Here is a 16,862-nt window from a genome sequence, read left to right on the forward strand (position 1 = left end):
TGGTTCAGTGCTCCCAACCGGGAGGGGATAATTTCAGGCCAAAGTCCTCCCACATGATAGGAAGGCAGACTGGCCCAGGCCCTACCTCCTCCGTCAGTACCCTCTTGGCCATCCCTGTTAGGTTCCCTCCCAGGCCTGAAATCCAAATGGAGCGGAGAAATAGCCACTCACTTTCACCCCACTTTCCTTCTGCTACCTTTCCAGGGGCCTTCTGAGTCCCCAACCCCACAGGAATCTGAAGCCAGTTTAGGCAAGATGGGCCCCTCTCCCCAAGGATACACTTGAATATTCAAATGGAAACATTTTAATTGGTTTATGAGTTCTGAATTGCCTACTACACATCCACCTGGTTACTGCTAATTTTACATATGCCCAAGATATAGGGTACCTTCCTCTCATCCCCCAGTGGAGTACTGGGATCACCAAGAGCCCCATCAGCCTGAAGGGGTGTCAAGGGTTTAAGAGACAGACTGGAGGAATAGGCAGGAGAACTGGCTACCTTAGAATTGGCTCTGGAACAGGTGGGTCCCAACCCCACCAATGGAAGGCAAAGTCCCCATTTGGTCCCAACTCCACAGCAGCAAGGCTGGGCCCACTCTGGCCCAAATGACACTGTTAAGATCTTGTCCCCACCCTGATCACAGCTGCCTATGAGTGCCAGGGTGCCTCTTCCCAGTTCCTGTGTGGCAGCAGCAGTGGCAGAGGCAGAAGCAGACTTATTTCAAATTGCAGTACAGATAAATGGACACAATCATTGCAGCCAGCTGATGGGGAAGGAATAGGGAGAGACGAGGGGACATGATCAGGGTCTTTAAGCTTTACATCCCTGCCCCCCCCCAGACACCCTACCTGAAGTTGTTAGAAGTCTGTCTCCTCCAGAAAGGCCTCAAAGATGAGTCAAACACCTCTGGTCCAGTGGGGATATCCTGCCCCAACCTCCTCACCCCCTTACCTCCAAGCCCCCAATTCCAGCCGCCACACCACCCACAGTGACAGCATTGGTTCGGATGTCATACAGAAGCTGATGGAAGCAACCCTTGGGAGAGGGAAGAGAACATGTATAGTCAGCAGCTGCCTCGCACCCTCCCTCAGCACTCGGAGGCCATGAAAGCCACCCCAGCCTTCCATGCTAGCACAGACCTGTACAGTCTTGTTCTCGGCCTTCTCCTCGGTGCAAGGTTCTGTGGTCGTGCCATTGACATTATCAAAGCAACAGTATGGGGGAAAGACATGGTTCTCTTTGAGGTAGGGAGAGTCCTCAAAATCTGTGTAGTTGTTAAAGCCACAGCACTTGAGCTGGAGACAAGGAGGTAAGAGTGCTCAGTGGGGCCTTGCTTCTTTCTACCCACTCCACAATCTCCCCCAGCCCACCTTACCCCTTCCATGGTGGTGTTCCACACTTGGGTGAAGTCCTTCTGGGAACCATAGTCTTTCTTGATGGTGGGCACTACCAGCAACGTCAGGAGGTGCTCAGCCTGGGTGTGGCAGGCCAGTGTTTAGGGCTTGACAGGCAAGGTGGCCGTTCACAGGCCACAGCCCACTTCTAGGGCTTTGCCCAGTCTTACCCCCTTACCCCATCCCCAGTCCTCACCATTGTGGTATACACCAAGGCAACCACAGCAGCTGCAACCTCAGCAATGAAGATGATGAGGAGGATGAAGAAGAACTGAGTGGGAAACAGGGGTCTGAATTTTAGGGAGAGACAGTCCCTCATGATTTCCTTGCCCTAACCCACCCCTGTAAATACGGGGCCGGGACCCATTTGCCGAGGCCCCTGCAGTCCAGAACAGGGCTTGGGGATCCCCAGGGTCTGGTGTCAAGGGTGAGGGGACCATGGGGCTTTGGTTATGGGCCTATGGAGCTGGGTTTGACACACCATCATGAGTGCACACTTGTTCTCAGTGTGAGCACCGTAGCAGCCCAGGAAACCAAGAGCAAAGAGCACAGCGCCAGCTGCGATGAGGAAGTAGCCCACGTTGACAAACTGCATGGCACTGGATGACAGTGGCCCGAAGATCTTCAGGAAGGATGACCCATCGACTGACACCCAGATGCCCACCGCCAACAGGGTCACACCACACAGCTGGGGACAGAGAGGCAGACCTTGAAACAGTGCTGCTAAGCAGTTCCCCACCACACAGTTGAGTCAGGAAGATGGGAGACAAGAAAATTCCCTTTTACTGGCTAAGGAGTCTAAAAACTCATCCCGTAGGGAGGAAAAACATCCTGTAGAGCCAGAAGGATGGCAGCTGGGACACCCATAGCCAGCACCAGGCTACACACTTAGGCAGATATAAATGGGATCAGAGGTTCCTGAAATATCCACGGGAGGGTGGGGGAGGTAGGAAGGCTTTCCCTCACTGCTGCCAGAGTCCTGCCACACAGCTAGGGGTGCAAATAAGCAGGTGAGCACCACCCCTCCCTAATCTCCTTCCCAGGCTATGGGTGCCTGGAACACCTCTGTCCTCTGATAGGCGGAAACATGGGGGTGGTAGCATTGAGCCCGCTCAACAGTCACCATGGCAATGAAGGCGGGGCTGAGGTTTACACCTGCTCCCAACCTTGGAGATGGAGGTGGTGAGAAGGGACATCCACCCTGAGGCCCCATTTGGCTCCCCTCCAGGATTAGACTCCAGGCCTGCCCTTCAACCAGCCTAGACCTCTCCTTGTAGAGACTGAGGCACCAAAGGGGGAGCACAGCCAGAGCTCTTAGAGGCTGTCTAGTTCAATGCCAAACCTCAGAGGGAATCCTGAGGCCCAAATTGGGGAGGAGGGCACTGCCCAGTTCCCAAAGCTCTTAAAGCAAAGCCTTGCTGATCCAGAGCTTCAATGGATGAATCAGCCGGACGCCACCTCGGTGCCTAGTCCCCACTTTCCAGTCATAGAAACTGAGGCTACAACCAGGAATAAAGTGGTAGATTGTGGCTGGATCCCAGAAATGTTTGCCCAAGGACAAAAAGCTAGGCTTCCAGCCTGCAGGGTCAAATTTCAAAGAGTCTGAGGCTGGCCCTGCCCTTCTTAGCTAGCAAAGGCCTGGGCAACAGAGGCCAGAATCCAAACCGGATTTGCCTTTAACCCCCTCAGGCCAGAGCCTTTGCTCTCCAAACCACTGGGATCCTGTTGCCTTCTCCAGATACATGGATAAAGGCTAGTTTTTGGAAGCCGAAGGAAGCCCAAGGCACAGCCCACATCAGAGTCAGAGCAGTAACTCACCCCCTAGCCAATTTATCCAAATTTATCTACATTTCATGTCTCCACTTCCTCACTTTTACTCACTCTAATACACTCTAATGTGGCTCCAAGGTCTTTGGTGACATCCTGTGCTAAATCTGGTGGACACTTCCTCCTTGACCTCTCTGCACTCTCTCTCCTTGTTTTCCTCCCATTGTTCTTTCTCCATCTGCTTCCTGGTGACCATTTTTCTGCTTATCCCTTAGAAGCCAGGTTTTCTGTAGTTCACTCTCCCTGAGTCCCACTCCCATGGCTTCAATGACCACCTACGGGCCCATGGCTTTCAAATATCCATGTCCAGCTCCCAACTGAGCTGCAGCCCCATTGGGTACACAGCTGCCTGTGGGACATCCCTTGCGTTGCTCAGGCCAGAGACACGGGCATCATCTCCAAGACCTCTGTCTCCCTTGCCCAGTCTTCCCTCAGCCACCATCCCAGGGCTTTTGCCTTTGTCCACTTTGTCTGTTTCTCTCTATCTCTACCACCATCTCCAGGGGTTACGCCTCCTTGCTCAGCTTCCTCAGTCTAACATGCCCTATTCAATTTGTTCCTGGTTTTCTGAACAATATCTGATTTCATTGCCTTTGGGCCTTTCTGCATATTTTACAACCCTTACCCAGGGAAAATCCCCAGCCTCAGCTATTTCTTCCAGGAAGTCTTCTCTAAGCAGGTGGGGTTCAAGCTCCTCCTATGGGCTCCCATAGTCCTTGTGCTAAGGACAGAAACACTATGTTGCGACTATCTGCCTATCTGGCCTGCTGAACCTCAGATCCTCCAAGGTAGAGAAAGAGGTTGCTCATCTGTCGCCCCAGCACTCAGCACTGAGTCTTAGACCATAAGGTCTCTGGGCCTTATCTCCTTTCAGATTCCCATCATAGAGAGGCCTGAACTTTCTTCCATACTAGATGACCTAGAACAAACCCCTTCCCCTCACTGAGCCTCCAATGCCTATAAAAAGGGAAGAATCATTCCTGTTCGTCTGCCCTGCCCTGCTCTAAGTCTGGGCCGAAGCTTCCTGGAAGGGAGGGGATGCCCCTAAGTTTCTCTATTCCGACTTGTGTGGCAGCCAGGATACTACTGGGACAAGGACTCAGCATCTGAGGAGACTTCTGTACCCCATCATAAGGGGAAATATGCAGGATAGAGTCTGGGCACAGCAGTCTGCTATTCCTCAGCTTGGGCTCTGCTCAGGTTGTGACCCACTGCTACAGGGAACCCCAAGGAGCCTACCACCCCCATACTTACAAAGATGAGAAAATTGAAGAAGATCATCATGGTCTTAATGAAGCTATAACACTGCATGGTGGCTCCTAGGAGGCAGACACGTGTGAGTTAGGACTTTTTTCCTGCCCTGGCTGGCCCTGGCCCTGGCACTGGACCCTGACATACCAGACTCCAGCATCCTGGACTCATCTATCACAAAGCTTCCCCCTGCGTCTGGCTTCTGACACCTCAGCACCTTTTCCACGTCCATCCTGACAGCCCTATCTCTTTGTACTGCCCAGGCTTTCTACCAGCATCTGCCACTCGGAGAGCCTAATACCCCAGTTTTCTCCACGGGTACCCCAAGGCCAACCTCCACACTACAGGTCACTCCATGCCCTTTTCTGGCACCTATATATCCTGGGCCTCCCTCCAAACCAACCCTAGACTCTTGCAGGACCCTCCGCATGGCACTTTCAGCTCCCCAAACCTGCTTCCAGATTAAATTCACTTCATAGGGTAATCTCTATCCTATGCCATCGCCTACCTGTTCAGGGATCTTGGTAGTGACTTCTGAAAGAGGACTCTGCTGAGACTCCAGAGGCGATAGACAGCTCCAGGGAACTGCCACTGAGTGGGCCGGCAGGGAGACAGCGGACGGCTGGCCGAGAGCTGGCTCTCACACACCAATGCTCACCTGCAGGCGGGGCAGGGGTTTTAAAGGCTCCTTCTGCCCGCCTGCCTGTCTGCCTGCCCCACCCCAGCCAGTGGGACTTCTCTTGCCCCTGCTGCCCCCTGCTGCCTGGAGATCTGTCCCCATAGCCACAGGAGCAGGCCTCCACCTGGCAACAGCAATCTTGGGCAACGCCCCTCCTGAGAAGGGAGAGAAGTCTGAGAGTGTGGCAGGTGGTCCGCGTACAACTTCTGTGTGCCCTCCACCACAACGGTGCACATATGCTTTTCACCCTATCCCTGCAGATACATTCATACATACCCTATGTACTCACAGGCACACACATCGGCCCAAGCTGCCACCTATATATTCACACACAGATACATACATAAACACCTACTGGTGCTTATGAGTGCACACACACACACACACACACACACACACACACACACACACTGAACTCTCTGGACTGACTCCCAGCAACTAACAAACAACAGAGCAACGTCTGAGGTACACACTTAGAGTCTCTCTCTCTGTCTCTGTCTCTGTCTCTGTCTCTGTCTCTCTCTCTCTCTCTCTCTCTCTCTCTCTCTCTCTTTCTCTCTCTCTGTCACACACACACACATACACAACACATGTACCCACACACTATTAAAAACATGACCTAGGTTTGGCAGCTCCTGCCACCTCCTCTGAATAGCAAACAGTTCCTAGTCTTTCTCCGTCGGTAAAACCCCAAATTCCCCATCTTTCTCCTCCCTTCACCTTTCCTCCTCACTTTTCTCCCTCCCCACCCTTCTTTCAGTCTTCCCCCCACTCTTCTCTTAGCTCTCTGTGGACACCCCTTCCCTTTCTGCCAGCAGGTGGCACTATGGTCCCACAAAAGTGTCACTGCCCAGTTCTAAGGTTCTGTAATCCCTGCCTTCATTAATCCTTCAGGGTAGTGTACACTCCCCTCTCCACGCTCCTGAAGGAGAGGTGCTGGGATAGTTCTGACTTTTGAGTCACTCACACCAGGTGCTCAAATCCTGGTTCTGTTGCTTATTGGCTGTGTGACCCTAGGGGCAATTTTCTTTCTTTTTTTTTTTTTTTTAGAGAGAATTTTTATAAATTTATTCAAGCCAAACTGACGACATATATCAAAGAGCAAGATTTCAAATGCTCCCCTCTGGGAGCATTTTTTTAGACTCAGTTTTAAGCCTGTTTCCTGGTTTGTATAAGACTAGTTAAAGGGCTATAAAGGGATATTTTTCTCCCCATTCTGGAACACAAGGGAGTGACCCACAGAGTAAGAAGGTCAGAATGAGGACAGTCAGAGCCAGAGGGGGTATGGCATGAACAAAGTGGATTTTTAAATTTCTAAATTTGTTTTGGTTTTATAATGGGAGGAGGCAGTTAAAGTGACAGAAAAAAAGGAGGGGTCTGATAACACAATATTTATACAGGTCATGTTTTAAATATATTACATATATACTAGTAAGTCTATTTTTCCCCCTCCACAACAATCCTATGAGATAGATTCTCTTTTTATCCCCTTTTTAAATATGGGGAAACAGAGGCACAGAAAGGTTAAGTTCTTGCCATGATTACACAGCTTGTAAGTGACAGCACCAGGATTCAACCCAGTCAGTCCGGTGCCAGAGCCTATGTCTTAACCACCAAGCAGATTTCTACCTTGATGGAATCTCTAAGAAGGCAGGAGGGGCTGAGAAGAGCAGGAAAAGAGGCCTTGGCCTGGGACTTGGGTAAAAAGATGGCTAAGGGCAGGTGAGCTTATAGATATAGTGGCTAGAAGTTGATGGGGCAAATTCATTTTCTAAGACTGAGGATGGCAACAGTAGAAACTGGAAGGGCAGGAGGTGTGGCACCTTTGAGCATGATAGCCCCACAGTCTCCTAGCTGGCTCTTGCAGGAACCAAGAAAATAGGGGCTGGAAAGGGGGTTTGGCTAGAGGGAAAGGGAGAGTGGGGGTAAGGTGTAGAGGGAGAAGGGGCAAGTTCAAAGTTCCACGAGAACTCAGTGCCAGACTTGGCAGAGCCATTGATGTTCCTGTCTCCTACAAGAAAGAAGATAAACCCAGGGTTGGAACGTCTTCCATCCCCTGGGGATTTAGCTGTTTCTCCACCTGCACTGATTGTCCACATGGCTTTCTCTTTCATCTCAAGAATTGGAACCAGGTTGTGTTCATCTATGTCCCCAGTTTCTAGCACATATGAAGTTGTTAGTAAACATTTGCTGAATAAATGAATGAGTGAGTGAATGAATGAATGAATGAATGCAGAGTAGCACGAGTTAAATGATGTCTGAGCTTTGGACCTTGGTCATCATAGATTCGAATCCCTGCCTGTCTCTGATTGTGTGACTTCACTCGAGTCTCAATTTCCTTATACGGTCAATCCTCTTTATCATAGATTACATATTTGTGAATTTACCTACTCATTAAAATTTATTTGTAACCCCAAACCAATATTCATGGTACTTTTGCAGTTATTCATAGACATGTGCAGAGCTGTAAAAAATTTGAGTTGCCCAACTTGCATGCTCTCAGCTGAGCTTGAACAAGGGGACATACTGCCTTCTCATTTCAGCTCTTATAAGGTAAACAAGTGTTATTTTTGTGGTCTATTTAGTGTCACATTTTTTGCATTTTGGGGCTTTTTGTTGATGATTTTGCTGTTTTAAATGGCCCCCAATGTAATGCTTGAAGTGCTGTCTAGTGTTGCTAAGCACAAGAAGACTCTGCTGTGCCTTACAGAGGAAATACGTGTGTTATATAAAGGTCATTGAGGTACAAGTTATAGTGCTGTGAGTTCAATGTTAATGACTCAACAATATATTTTAAATTAGGTGTCTTTAGAAAAACACATTAAACAAGGAGATGTACTGATCGATCAGGTGGCAAAAATGTTATGACCAGAAGCTGGTAGGAATCTAACCCTGTATTTCTCTTAGGAACATTGGCTCAATATTTGCTAAGTCAGTGTTTGTAGTGGTGACTTTATTAGAACATACTATCATCAATAACAAGAATTGACTGTATATGAAAAAGGAATAATGATAGAATCTCCTTGTAGGATTGTTGTGGGATTAAATGAGCTAATGTTTGTAAGGTACTCAGCACCGTATTTGGCACATAGTAAGTGCTCAATAAAAATTGTTACTAACGTTAATGTGGAGGAGTGAGAAAGCGAAGGAGTGATTTTGCCCTATGCAGAGTTCCTTTTCCTAAGGGATCTCGCTGAGGTTTTCTGATTCTGGCTTGACTGACTCAAGGAGAGAACTGTGAGAGAGCCTGACCTATGGGAGGGGGCTGGGGACCAGGACCTGTAATAAAGAGCCCCACCCATACACAGACTGTATGTCATAAAGGCCTTAGCAGCCGTGGCCAGCGGCCCCCACAGGCACACTACAGAAGCTCTCTGTGCCATGGGGCCTTCTCAGCTTGTCCGTGCTTCTCGGCCCCGGGGCTTAAGTTCCCCCCACCGCAGGCCAGGTATAGGCTGGCCTCGGCCCAGGTTTCCCAAGATGTTCAAGTGTAGCCACAGAAGGTACCGGCAAAAACCCCAAGGCCCAGCTGCCATCACTGCAGCCACCAATCTTGACACCATGGCCAGGGATATCAACAACACCCACACTGTCAGCACCAGTGTGTGGATCCTTCCACCACAAGGTTGGCCAAGGGCCCTGAGTTTTGGGGGTTGGAAAAACAGGGCCACTGAAGTTTTCCCCACTTTAGCCCTGCATAGGCACTCTAGGGGACACATGCTCTGTGAAATATCACCATCCTAAAGATATGGAGGGAGGGGTCTTGATGGTAAGCATCCTAAATGCTGAGAGCCTTAATGGAGGATGTATTGGCTGGGAGTGGAGGGCTTGGGGAAGAGGGTGAATCTAAGAGCAGTGGAGCTTCCAGGACTGCTGCCTTCCTCATACTCTTCCCTCTCCTTCCTCTCCTCAGTTCTCAGATGCTTCTGTCAACCTGGCAGCTTTCTGATCCTCTAGAAATGCCCAGAAACTAGTCCAAAAGCTTGGCTGGCTCCGGACCTGCATCTCCTAGGGGCCATGGGTGGTAAACAGCAGCCAAGTACAGTCATTTCTGCTCCAATTGCCTACTCCACTCTGAAGTGTTTCCAGCTGACTCTGCAGGGTATGAGGGCAGGGACAGGCTTCAGCGACAGCAGCAGGGATCACAGTTAGACAGTGGAAGGACAGGACAAAGTCAGCAACACACACTATCTCCCCATCTTTGGCTTCAGCTTTTGATCTACCCTATGAGGTAGGGAGCCTTCCTGCCTTGCACTCCCATCTGCACAGAGAAAAAGATCTCCATAGACATCTTGGGATGTACAGGGAGCCAGGTCCTTGGGGAAGGAGGTAGAGGCACACATCAGAAGAGAATAAGATGAAAGACAGATTTCACTACTTGAATGTAACCCCATGAGTGGAGTGTGGCGTATGTGGCTCTGTGTCCTTGGGATGGTCAGTATGTAGGTATAGCTGCTGGTAAGTGTGGGTCTGAGTGTGTGTGTGAGACCAGAACAACGGAAGTATAAGTGGACATGTGGCTGAGTGCGCCTTTGCAATCCAGTGTGCCTCTGTGGCCGGCTACGTATGTTAAGGTGTGTTTGTGAGGGTATGGGTGCGTCAGAGAGAGCCTTCAGCTCTGCTAAGAGGAATGAAGGTCAGGAGGGGGATGGGAGGCAGCCTGAAGGAGGAGAGGTTGCTTCTGAGGAGGGTGTACCACCTTCAGCCTCCCGGCCATTCTCTGAGTTCAGTGTTTTCCAGGACTCACAGCTGAGCTTGGCCTTTGCGGGTGGGGCAAGACAGAGTTTGATTCCAGAAAGGGGGAGGGTGCTAAGCACTCTGGCCTGGGGATTTTCCATTTGGATTTCTGAGTGTGCGTCCATGTGTCATCGGGTGTAACTGGGTTTCTGTGGGGTGTGTCTCCACAGCATTGTGTCTCAGTGACAGGAAACATTGTGAGGGACCCTATCTCTAATGTGTCCCTTTATGCATGGGTTAGTGTGTCCCCAAATCTGGCTCCAGTTTCAAAGCTGCCTTCTCTGAGAGTTGGGAGTGGGAGTGAACCCTGTGTCCTTTGGCTTGGCCCTTGGGGTTCAGGAAACCTGCGGGGAGAAAATGAAATGTGTCTGTGTCCATCTACTCCAAGGCTTGCCAGAGAATGGGACCCTGAGAGAAGGGGAGGGACAGAGAATTCACTGACACTTCATGCTCAGACAGTGCTGGGTGGGGGATGAAGCTCCTCAGGTATGGGGGTGGGGTGGCTAAACCTCAGCTGGAAGGTGGCTGGGCTAATGCCCAAGGCCTATAAGCGGGCTTACACATAATAAAGACACATGACACAATCCATGAACACATGCAGACATGTAAATATAAGTGGACACACACAGACTACAATGCAACAAATACACGTGCATATAAGTACATGCCTATAAACAGAGATTTGCACTGACACTCATACACAGAGACCTCCCCCCATGACATATGTAACACAAACACATCCTTACAAACGAACGCAGACACAAACTTGCATGCACCTAGACACAAGCATATAGGCACATGCAATCACACTTATGCAAACCCAGGCACACAGACAGGCACACACATATACGCAGACACACTCACCCTGCCCCTGTGGCCCTGAAACCCAAAGTGTGTGTGTGTGTGTGTGTGTGTGTGTGTGTGTGTGTGTGTCTGTGTGTGTGTGTATGGCCACACTTGTATCTGTGAGAGTAAGTGTGTATGCATGTTGAGTGGGGGGAGTGCTGAGCTGTGGGAACCCGATTACATCATCTCTTCTGGCTATTTTTAGCTCTCTCTGCAGTGATGGCTTCTCCACTGCCCCTCCCCCTCCAGGCTCCCACCTCTCCTCCCCATCCCTGCTCCCAGAGGCAGTGGCAGCCAGAGGACACCCACCACTTCAGTCTAGGTGTGACCTCCTGGATAACTGGGTACCCCTCACTCTCTCCCACCCTGGGGGTGAGAATCCTGGGCTTCCGGGCCAGAGGAGGAGGCTTGGGCTGTGTGGCAGCCTGGAGGAGGGACGTGGGTTAGGTGAACAGACCTGGCTGGTCTCCAGCCCCTGGAGTGCCTCTGCTTCTGCTTTTCAATCTGAAATTCTGTCTCAGTCAGTAGTGCCTGCTATGTGCCAGGGAGGGTGCCAAGTTCTGAAGATAAAGCAGTGAGCAAGACAGCGGGAGTTCTTCCTGGTGGGAATTACAGCTTGGGGGGAGACAGACACTAAACAGATCACACAGGCACTGCACTAAATTGTGGCAAGGGCTCTGAACATTGGTAACAAGAGGACTTAGTCTGCGATGATGTTCTCTTTCATTTTCAGTCTCCCATAGAGATCACCTATGGAAACCAGAGGGGCACACTCCCTTCCCTTGCATCTTTTACCCCAACAACCACATCTCCAGAATTTCACAGAGCAGGGCTTCCTTCTCACACCCCAGGCTGTGCTCCCAAAACTGTACCAACCCACCATCAAGGTGGCCCATGGCTATTCATGGGCCTTTCCTTCAGAACCTACCCACAGCTGATCCCCAGGAGGTGGTCCTTTATTCCTCAACTATAGATGAGAAAACAGGCCCAGAGAGGGGCAGCACTGGACCATACCACTGGGTTTGGTAAGTAGCCCAAGGGAGATGGCAGGCAGGTGGAAGAAGTGGTCAGCACAGGTGTGAGAAGAGCAGGGGGTGGGATTAGGCGGAGAAGGGGAGGACCACTGTGCCCTGAGGGGTCCATGCCTAGAGGAGGGTTTCCTGCACCAGCCAGCCAAGGGCAGCCACCGGAAAATCAGGTTTGGCAGCTTCAGCCAAGCCCTAATGGCTGGAGGAGGGGTCCAGACAGCTCCAGGGAGGTGGTTTGGGAGCAAGTCCCTCCTCTAGCCTAGTCTGGCCAAACAGCCCATTGAGAGGGAGCATTATGTAATACTGGGACCTTTGAAATTTGGGGGGAACAACTCTGGACTGCAGGCAAGAGCCCGGAATTCCAATCCTTGTTCTGCCCCAAACCCCACTGTGATCCTTGGAAAGTCCTGCCCCCTTTCTTGGCTTCACTGGACGCTCCCAGGAAGGAGCCCTGGAGGACCACATTCCCCAAACCCAACTCCTGCCCTCCAGGTTTTCCTGGGAATCTGACTCAGGCCTCAGGACCTGAGTCAAAGGATAGGACTGCCCCCAGGGCGCCAGGCTGGAGATCCCTTGTCACCAATCAGTCAATGGCCGGAAGCCCAGCTCCAGCCCCACAATGCAATACTGGTCACCCCACCCTTACCAGTTCCCTTATCCACACCCCCACTTCCTCTGTTCCTTCCTCACCTTCAGGGAAAGCTGCACAGCTCCCTAGGGAATCTCCCATATCTCCTCCACTGGCTCTCTGCCCAGTGCTTAACCCTACCTCCCTCTCTGCCCATTTGGCCTGGCCAGTCTCCCAATAAACTTTCTTTTCCTGGACCCTGGGGTGGGCTAGGGAGGAAAGAAAGCTCAGTGAAAGCGAAGGAGTCTACTCCCCCCCCACACACACACTACCCTCAGGTACTAGAACCCAAATGAGGGACTTAGGGGGAGGTGGGTGGACTGAGTGCTGGGGTCTGGCACTGGGCTGCCCTGGCAATATCTTACCTGCTGGAGATCCAGGGGAGGTTGGAGTGCTGCCCTTCACATATTCAGCCATCTCCCTTTTCTGCCCTCAGTGAATTCAGGAAAGAGAGGCCAGAGCCGAGACCTGCCTCCTCTAGAAAATAATCACAGAAAACCCCAGCCACGTGAGTCTTGGCTGTTGTCATGTTAATGACAAATTAATGAAACACAAAAAAACCCCCACAAAATTCTAGATGCATAGAATCCATATTCACAGAATCTTAACATCACAGAATTCTAGCACAGTGAGATATGAGTTACAGAATCTTAGAAATACAGAATTCTGGCATCACTGAGTCCCAGATCACAAGTTTAGAGTATCCTTGAATTGGAAGTTTTGAGAAGTCAATTAGTGAAGCCTCTAATTTCAGGTAGATGTCTAAGCCAGAGGATTCTCCATGGGAGATGAACAAAGGAGTTCATACATGAACACAAGGAGGAGGCGGAGAGCCTGGACACACGGAGTTTAGGGTAAAGTGACAAACTTGCAATTAACCAGACAGAAGACAGACCTCTTCCATGAAGACACAGTCCTGGTTCCTGAGGATAAGGGGAGTGAGGTGGCAGGTGGGGATAGAGGGGAACTATATAAACAAAACATAAGCTAAAGAAAAAAATTAAGTAGCATAATACACTGGCCCCAATGCTTCCAGCTTTCCCATGATTGGGGTTAACATCAGCCCAGGAAATTTTTCAAAGGTTAGTAAGATTCCTTATCACATTGCAATGGCAACCCTCCCTGGCTTTTGTGGGAAGAAAAGTACCAAACAGAAAATAGTCCATATACCACACTTTTCTTGGGGCTGCTAGAAGGAGCTGAGCCTTGAACAACATGGTATATACCAAACCACCCTGTGGGGTGGGGTATAAAGCCCCCAGCAAGGCCCTAGCAGAGGACCTTGTAGAGGCGTCTGTCTGGGCTGGTGTCTGGGGGAAGGGGGTGGTATTTCTATAGCAGTCAGCCTTGAGGCAGCACTTTGTATTGGGACCCTTGTCTGATTGTGGGGTTGGTTACTCTGCAAACAACAGGGATATTTACCTAGCATTTCTGGGAAACTACTGCAAACCCAGAAGGAGCAGCTCCAGAGTGAGGCAAATGCCAAGCCCTGCTGGGCAGGAAATGGGGCAATGTCAGCTGGAGATCTTCTTGCTCTGCTGCCTGTCCTTGGATTCAGCTCAATACCTCAGCTCCTGCCTCTCCCCACACCCTCATTTGCCTCCCTCTCCCTGCTTGTCTGATGTCTACTTGCTTACATCTGCTGTGTGGCCTTTGGCAAATACTATCCCTCTCTAGGTCTCAAACCTCCTTTGCTCTCTTTTAGAGTCTATAATTGGGTACCAACTGCAGCTTTTCGTAATTTATAGTCCTGGTTTTGTCCAGATCAGTCCTAATTTCAGGTATCTCCAATCTCAGCTTCCAGAGAAAGTGTCAGGCAGCTTCGGGGGAGAATGCAGGGACTAGGGAATAAAAATAATGCTAACATTTGGCATCCCATAATGTCAGTGCCTATGACAGGTGTTTTCATAAATCTTACATAATGTCCAACAACCACCCGATGTATATATAAATCATTGCTCCCATTTTATAGATGAAGGAACTGAGGCTCAGAGATGGTAAATAATGTGATTAAGATCATTCAGCTAGGGAGTAACAGAACTGGAATCTCAGCCAGGTCTGTCTTAATCTGAGGGCTGTGGTTTCAGATTAGCATTGTTCCAAGTGGCTTCAGTAGGTAAAATGAAAACCCAAGAATGGGAGATGTGGTCCATGTGATGAGCCCTGAAAGGAGATGAGTTCCATTCAGGGAAACGTGCAATAGGGGCTGACATCTTGTGCTGTGAAACAAGCTGAATGGAGGCTCCTTCTACTGGGAACTCCAGGTATTCTCAGCTCAGTTTGGAACTGGCTGGGCTAGGTTGGGTATGAGGAGGTTGGAGTGAAATGTGGGGTGGTGCTGGGCTGGTCTTCATGGGGTTGGGGACTGTTCCCACTGTTCCTGGAGACAGTGTGTACTCATATGTGTTGCGGAGGGGCTTTGAATGGGAACTTTGTCACTTTCTGGGATGGGCTAGCTCCCGCCCCCCACAGTTGGAGCTGGTTGTCAGGCCTCTGGTGCCTGAGGCAGGGGAGTTTCCAGCTGGGATAGCATGTGTTGGGGTTCCCAGCACCTTTTGGATCCCTAAGCTTCAGTATCCTTGCACAATTGCCTCAGTTGACTGACTCGAAGGAGATGGAAGGATTTCAGATGGACCCCTGACCCCTACCCTGCCCAAGGTTGGGTCATCATAGGAGGCAGGAGCCAGGAAGCCACTGCCTCACAAGGTCAGAGCTGGAGGCAACCCTGGGGGTCATCTTATCCAGATCCTTCCCAATAAGGGAGAGGAAGGAGTTTGAAGTCCAGAAATGGCCCAGGACTTGCCAAAGATCACACAGCAGCCACTGTGTGAACCAGGGACTCCCCTTTGGCACTAACATGGAGTTGAATCAATCCTGATTCTTGTTCTTGAGAGCTTGCAGCCTAACGGAGAAAACAGGCTTGGTAGATACACCAAAAGAGGTGTCAGGGGTAAAAGAGGTTTAGGCTTTGTAAACTGAATGCTTAGCGAGGTCAGGGTACAGATCCCTACAGGCTTCATGGAAGATGCACAAGGGGTTTTTAAGCTGGACTTAAAGAAGGGGCAACATTTTAGCTGATGCAAAGGGGTAAAAGGCTTTGCTGGCTGAGAAACAGCCTGAGCAGCGTCACAGACCCGGCACTGACTGGTTGTGTGGAACCAATGAATTGCCCTGCAAGGCTGGCCCACGTGGCTGGAGTGGAAGTCTAACAGGCAATAGTATAAGTCGGGGCTAGGAGTTGAGGTCAGGCCTGTCTGCTCTGTGAGCACATTACGTGGTAGTCACAAAGGTGCAGGCCGCAGGGATATCAGCGCCCCAGAGGCGGCTGGTAGGGGGATCTGGGGAGTCTATATGACTGGGAGATTCCAAGCAGGGTGGGGGCTGCTGGACTCTCATCAAGCTGTTTTCTTTAATCGAAGACACGCGCATGCACGCAAAGCCTCTGCCCCACCTCTCTCCAGGAGGACCCAAGCCCAGCCTGAGGTGGGGCCCAGCCAAAGGGAGATTACTCCGGGCTAGAGGCTAGCAGGCTTTCCGCCCCAGGTTTCAGGGCCAATGCCCACTCCTCCTCCTTTTATCATCTTCCTTCCCACTTTCCCATTGCCCCTAAACTGGCCGTTGAGGCAGGACAGGATGGGGATATTCTTGGCTTCGGAACCTCGGAGACTGCGAGTCCTCCCTGTGCGGCTGTGATGTAAATCCGCTCCGGATTTATTCTCGGGCGTTCTTTCGGTAAAACGCGACGCCCCCGGCGCCAGCATTTGTCTGGAAGTGTCTCCTCCCGCCGTGACCCAAGGGCGCCAGGGCCTAGAACAGGGGCGGGGGTGCTTTCCCCCAGGACCGATCCCGCGGCTTCCGCGTAGGGCGGGGTTGGAGGTGGGAGGCCCGGGACTGGGCGGGGCCTGGACTGTAACGAATTACCGCGCCAGGTGCTCAGGGTGGGGAGCAGGAAGCTGTGGACTGGAAGACCCTCCCAACGGGGAAAATGGGAGAGTCCGACTAGGAGTGTGAGGAGTGGAGGAGGGCACCTTGTGCAAGCGGGACCCTGATCTTCAGGTCCGGGCCTGGGGCTTTTGGTACAGAAATTTGGAAGTTTAGGGCTTGGGAACATGGGGCGGAGGACCAGAGGGAATCCCCGGGCTTATGAGGTGCCTCCCCAAACCTGAGCGCGGCAGTGTGCCTTGCGTGGTCTCTGTACAGAACTGATTTGGGCACTAAGAATGAATTCGACTGATCCCTGTCCTCGTCTCCCAGGGAATCCAAGCTGGAGTTATAGCTCAGAGAGCCTGGGCCAATTGAAGAACATTGGCGGGAGTAGGGGTGCTAGGTGCATTTCCAAGGGCTCCAGCTTCAGGAAACAACTGCAGGAGTAGTAGTGTGAGCAGTGTATATAAAAAGCTATACAAGTTAGCATGTATGTATCGGTATGGAGAGATAGCATTTATTGAGTGCCCACTGCATGCCAGACCAA

General features: G+C 50.9%; 1 protein-coding gene across 2 annotated transcripts; it reads right to left on the minus strand.

Annotated features, from left to right (window-relative positions):
* Positions 1-290: 290 nt before the first annotated feature.
* On the minus strand, positions 291-16,248 carry TSPAN1 (tetraspanin 1). Of its 2 annotated transcripts, none has more exons than XM_081055903.1 (10): positions 16,050-16,248; positions 12,757-12,868; positions 4,982-5,131; positions 4,477-4,541; positions 1,877-2,083; positions 1,592-1,666; positions 1,377-1,475; positions 1,141-1,296; positions 953-1,036; positions 291-764 (listed from the first exon to the last, which is right to left on the minus strand). In XM_081055903.1, the coding sequence occupies exons 4-10, from the start codon at positions 4,531-4,533 to the stop codon at positions 717-719; spliced, it is 726 nt and encodes a 241-aa protein (XP_080912029.1). In that variant the 5' UTR covers positions 4,534-4,541; positions 4,982-5,131; positions 12,757-12,868; positions 16,050-16,248; the 3' UTR covers positions 291-716. The 2 variants fall into 2 exon arrangements, with proteins under 2 accessions (XP_080912029.1, XP_080912028.1); XM_081055902.1 differs by lacking the exon at positions 16,050-16,248 and adding an exon at positions 13,814-13,880.
* Positions 16,249-16,862: the final 614 nt, after the last annotated feature.

This window comes from Rhinolophus hipposideros (genome assembly GCF_964194185.1).
Source record: "Rhinolophus hipposideros genome assembly, chromosome: 8".
Lineage (NCBI taxonomy): Eukaryota > Metazoa > Chordata > Mammalia > Chiroptera > Rhinolophidae > Rhinolophus > Rhinolophus hipposideros.

Bases quoted from the DNA above. Each gene is read 5' to 3' on its own strand.
- TSPAN1 (XM_081055903.1), bottom strand. From the start codon at position 4,533: ATGCAGTGTTATAGCTTCATTAAGACCATGATGATCTTCTTCAATTTT. The intron at 1,476-1,591 runs GTGAGGACTGGG...TGCCACACCCAG, and splicing joins CCTTGGTGTATACCACAATG to GCTGAGCACCTCCTGACGTT. The intron at 1,297-1,376 runs GTAAGGTGGGCT...CCTTGTCTCCAG, and splicing joins GGAACACCACCATGGAAGGG to CTCAAGTGCTGTGGCTTTAA.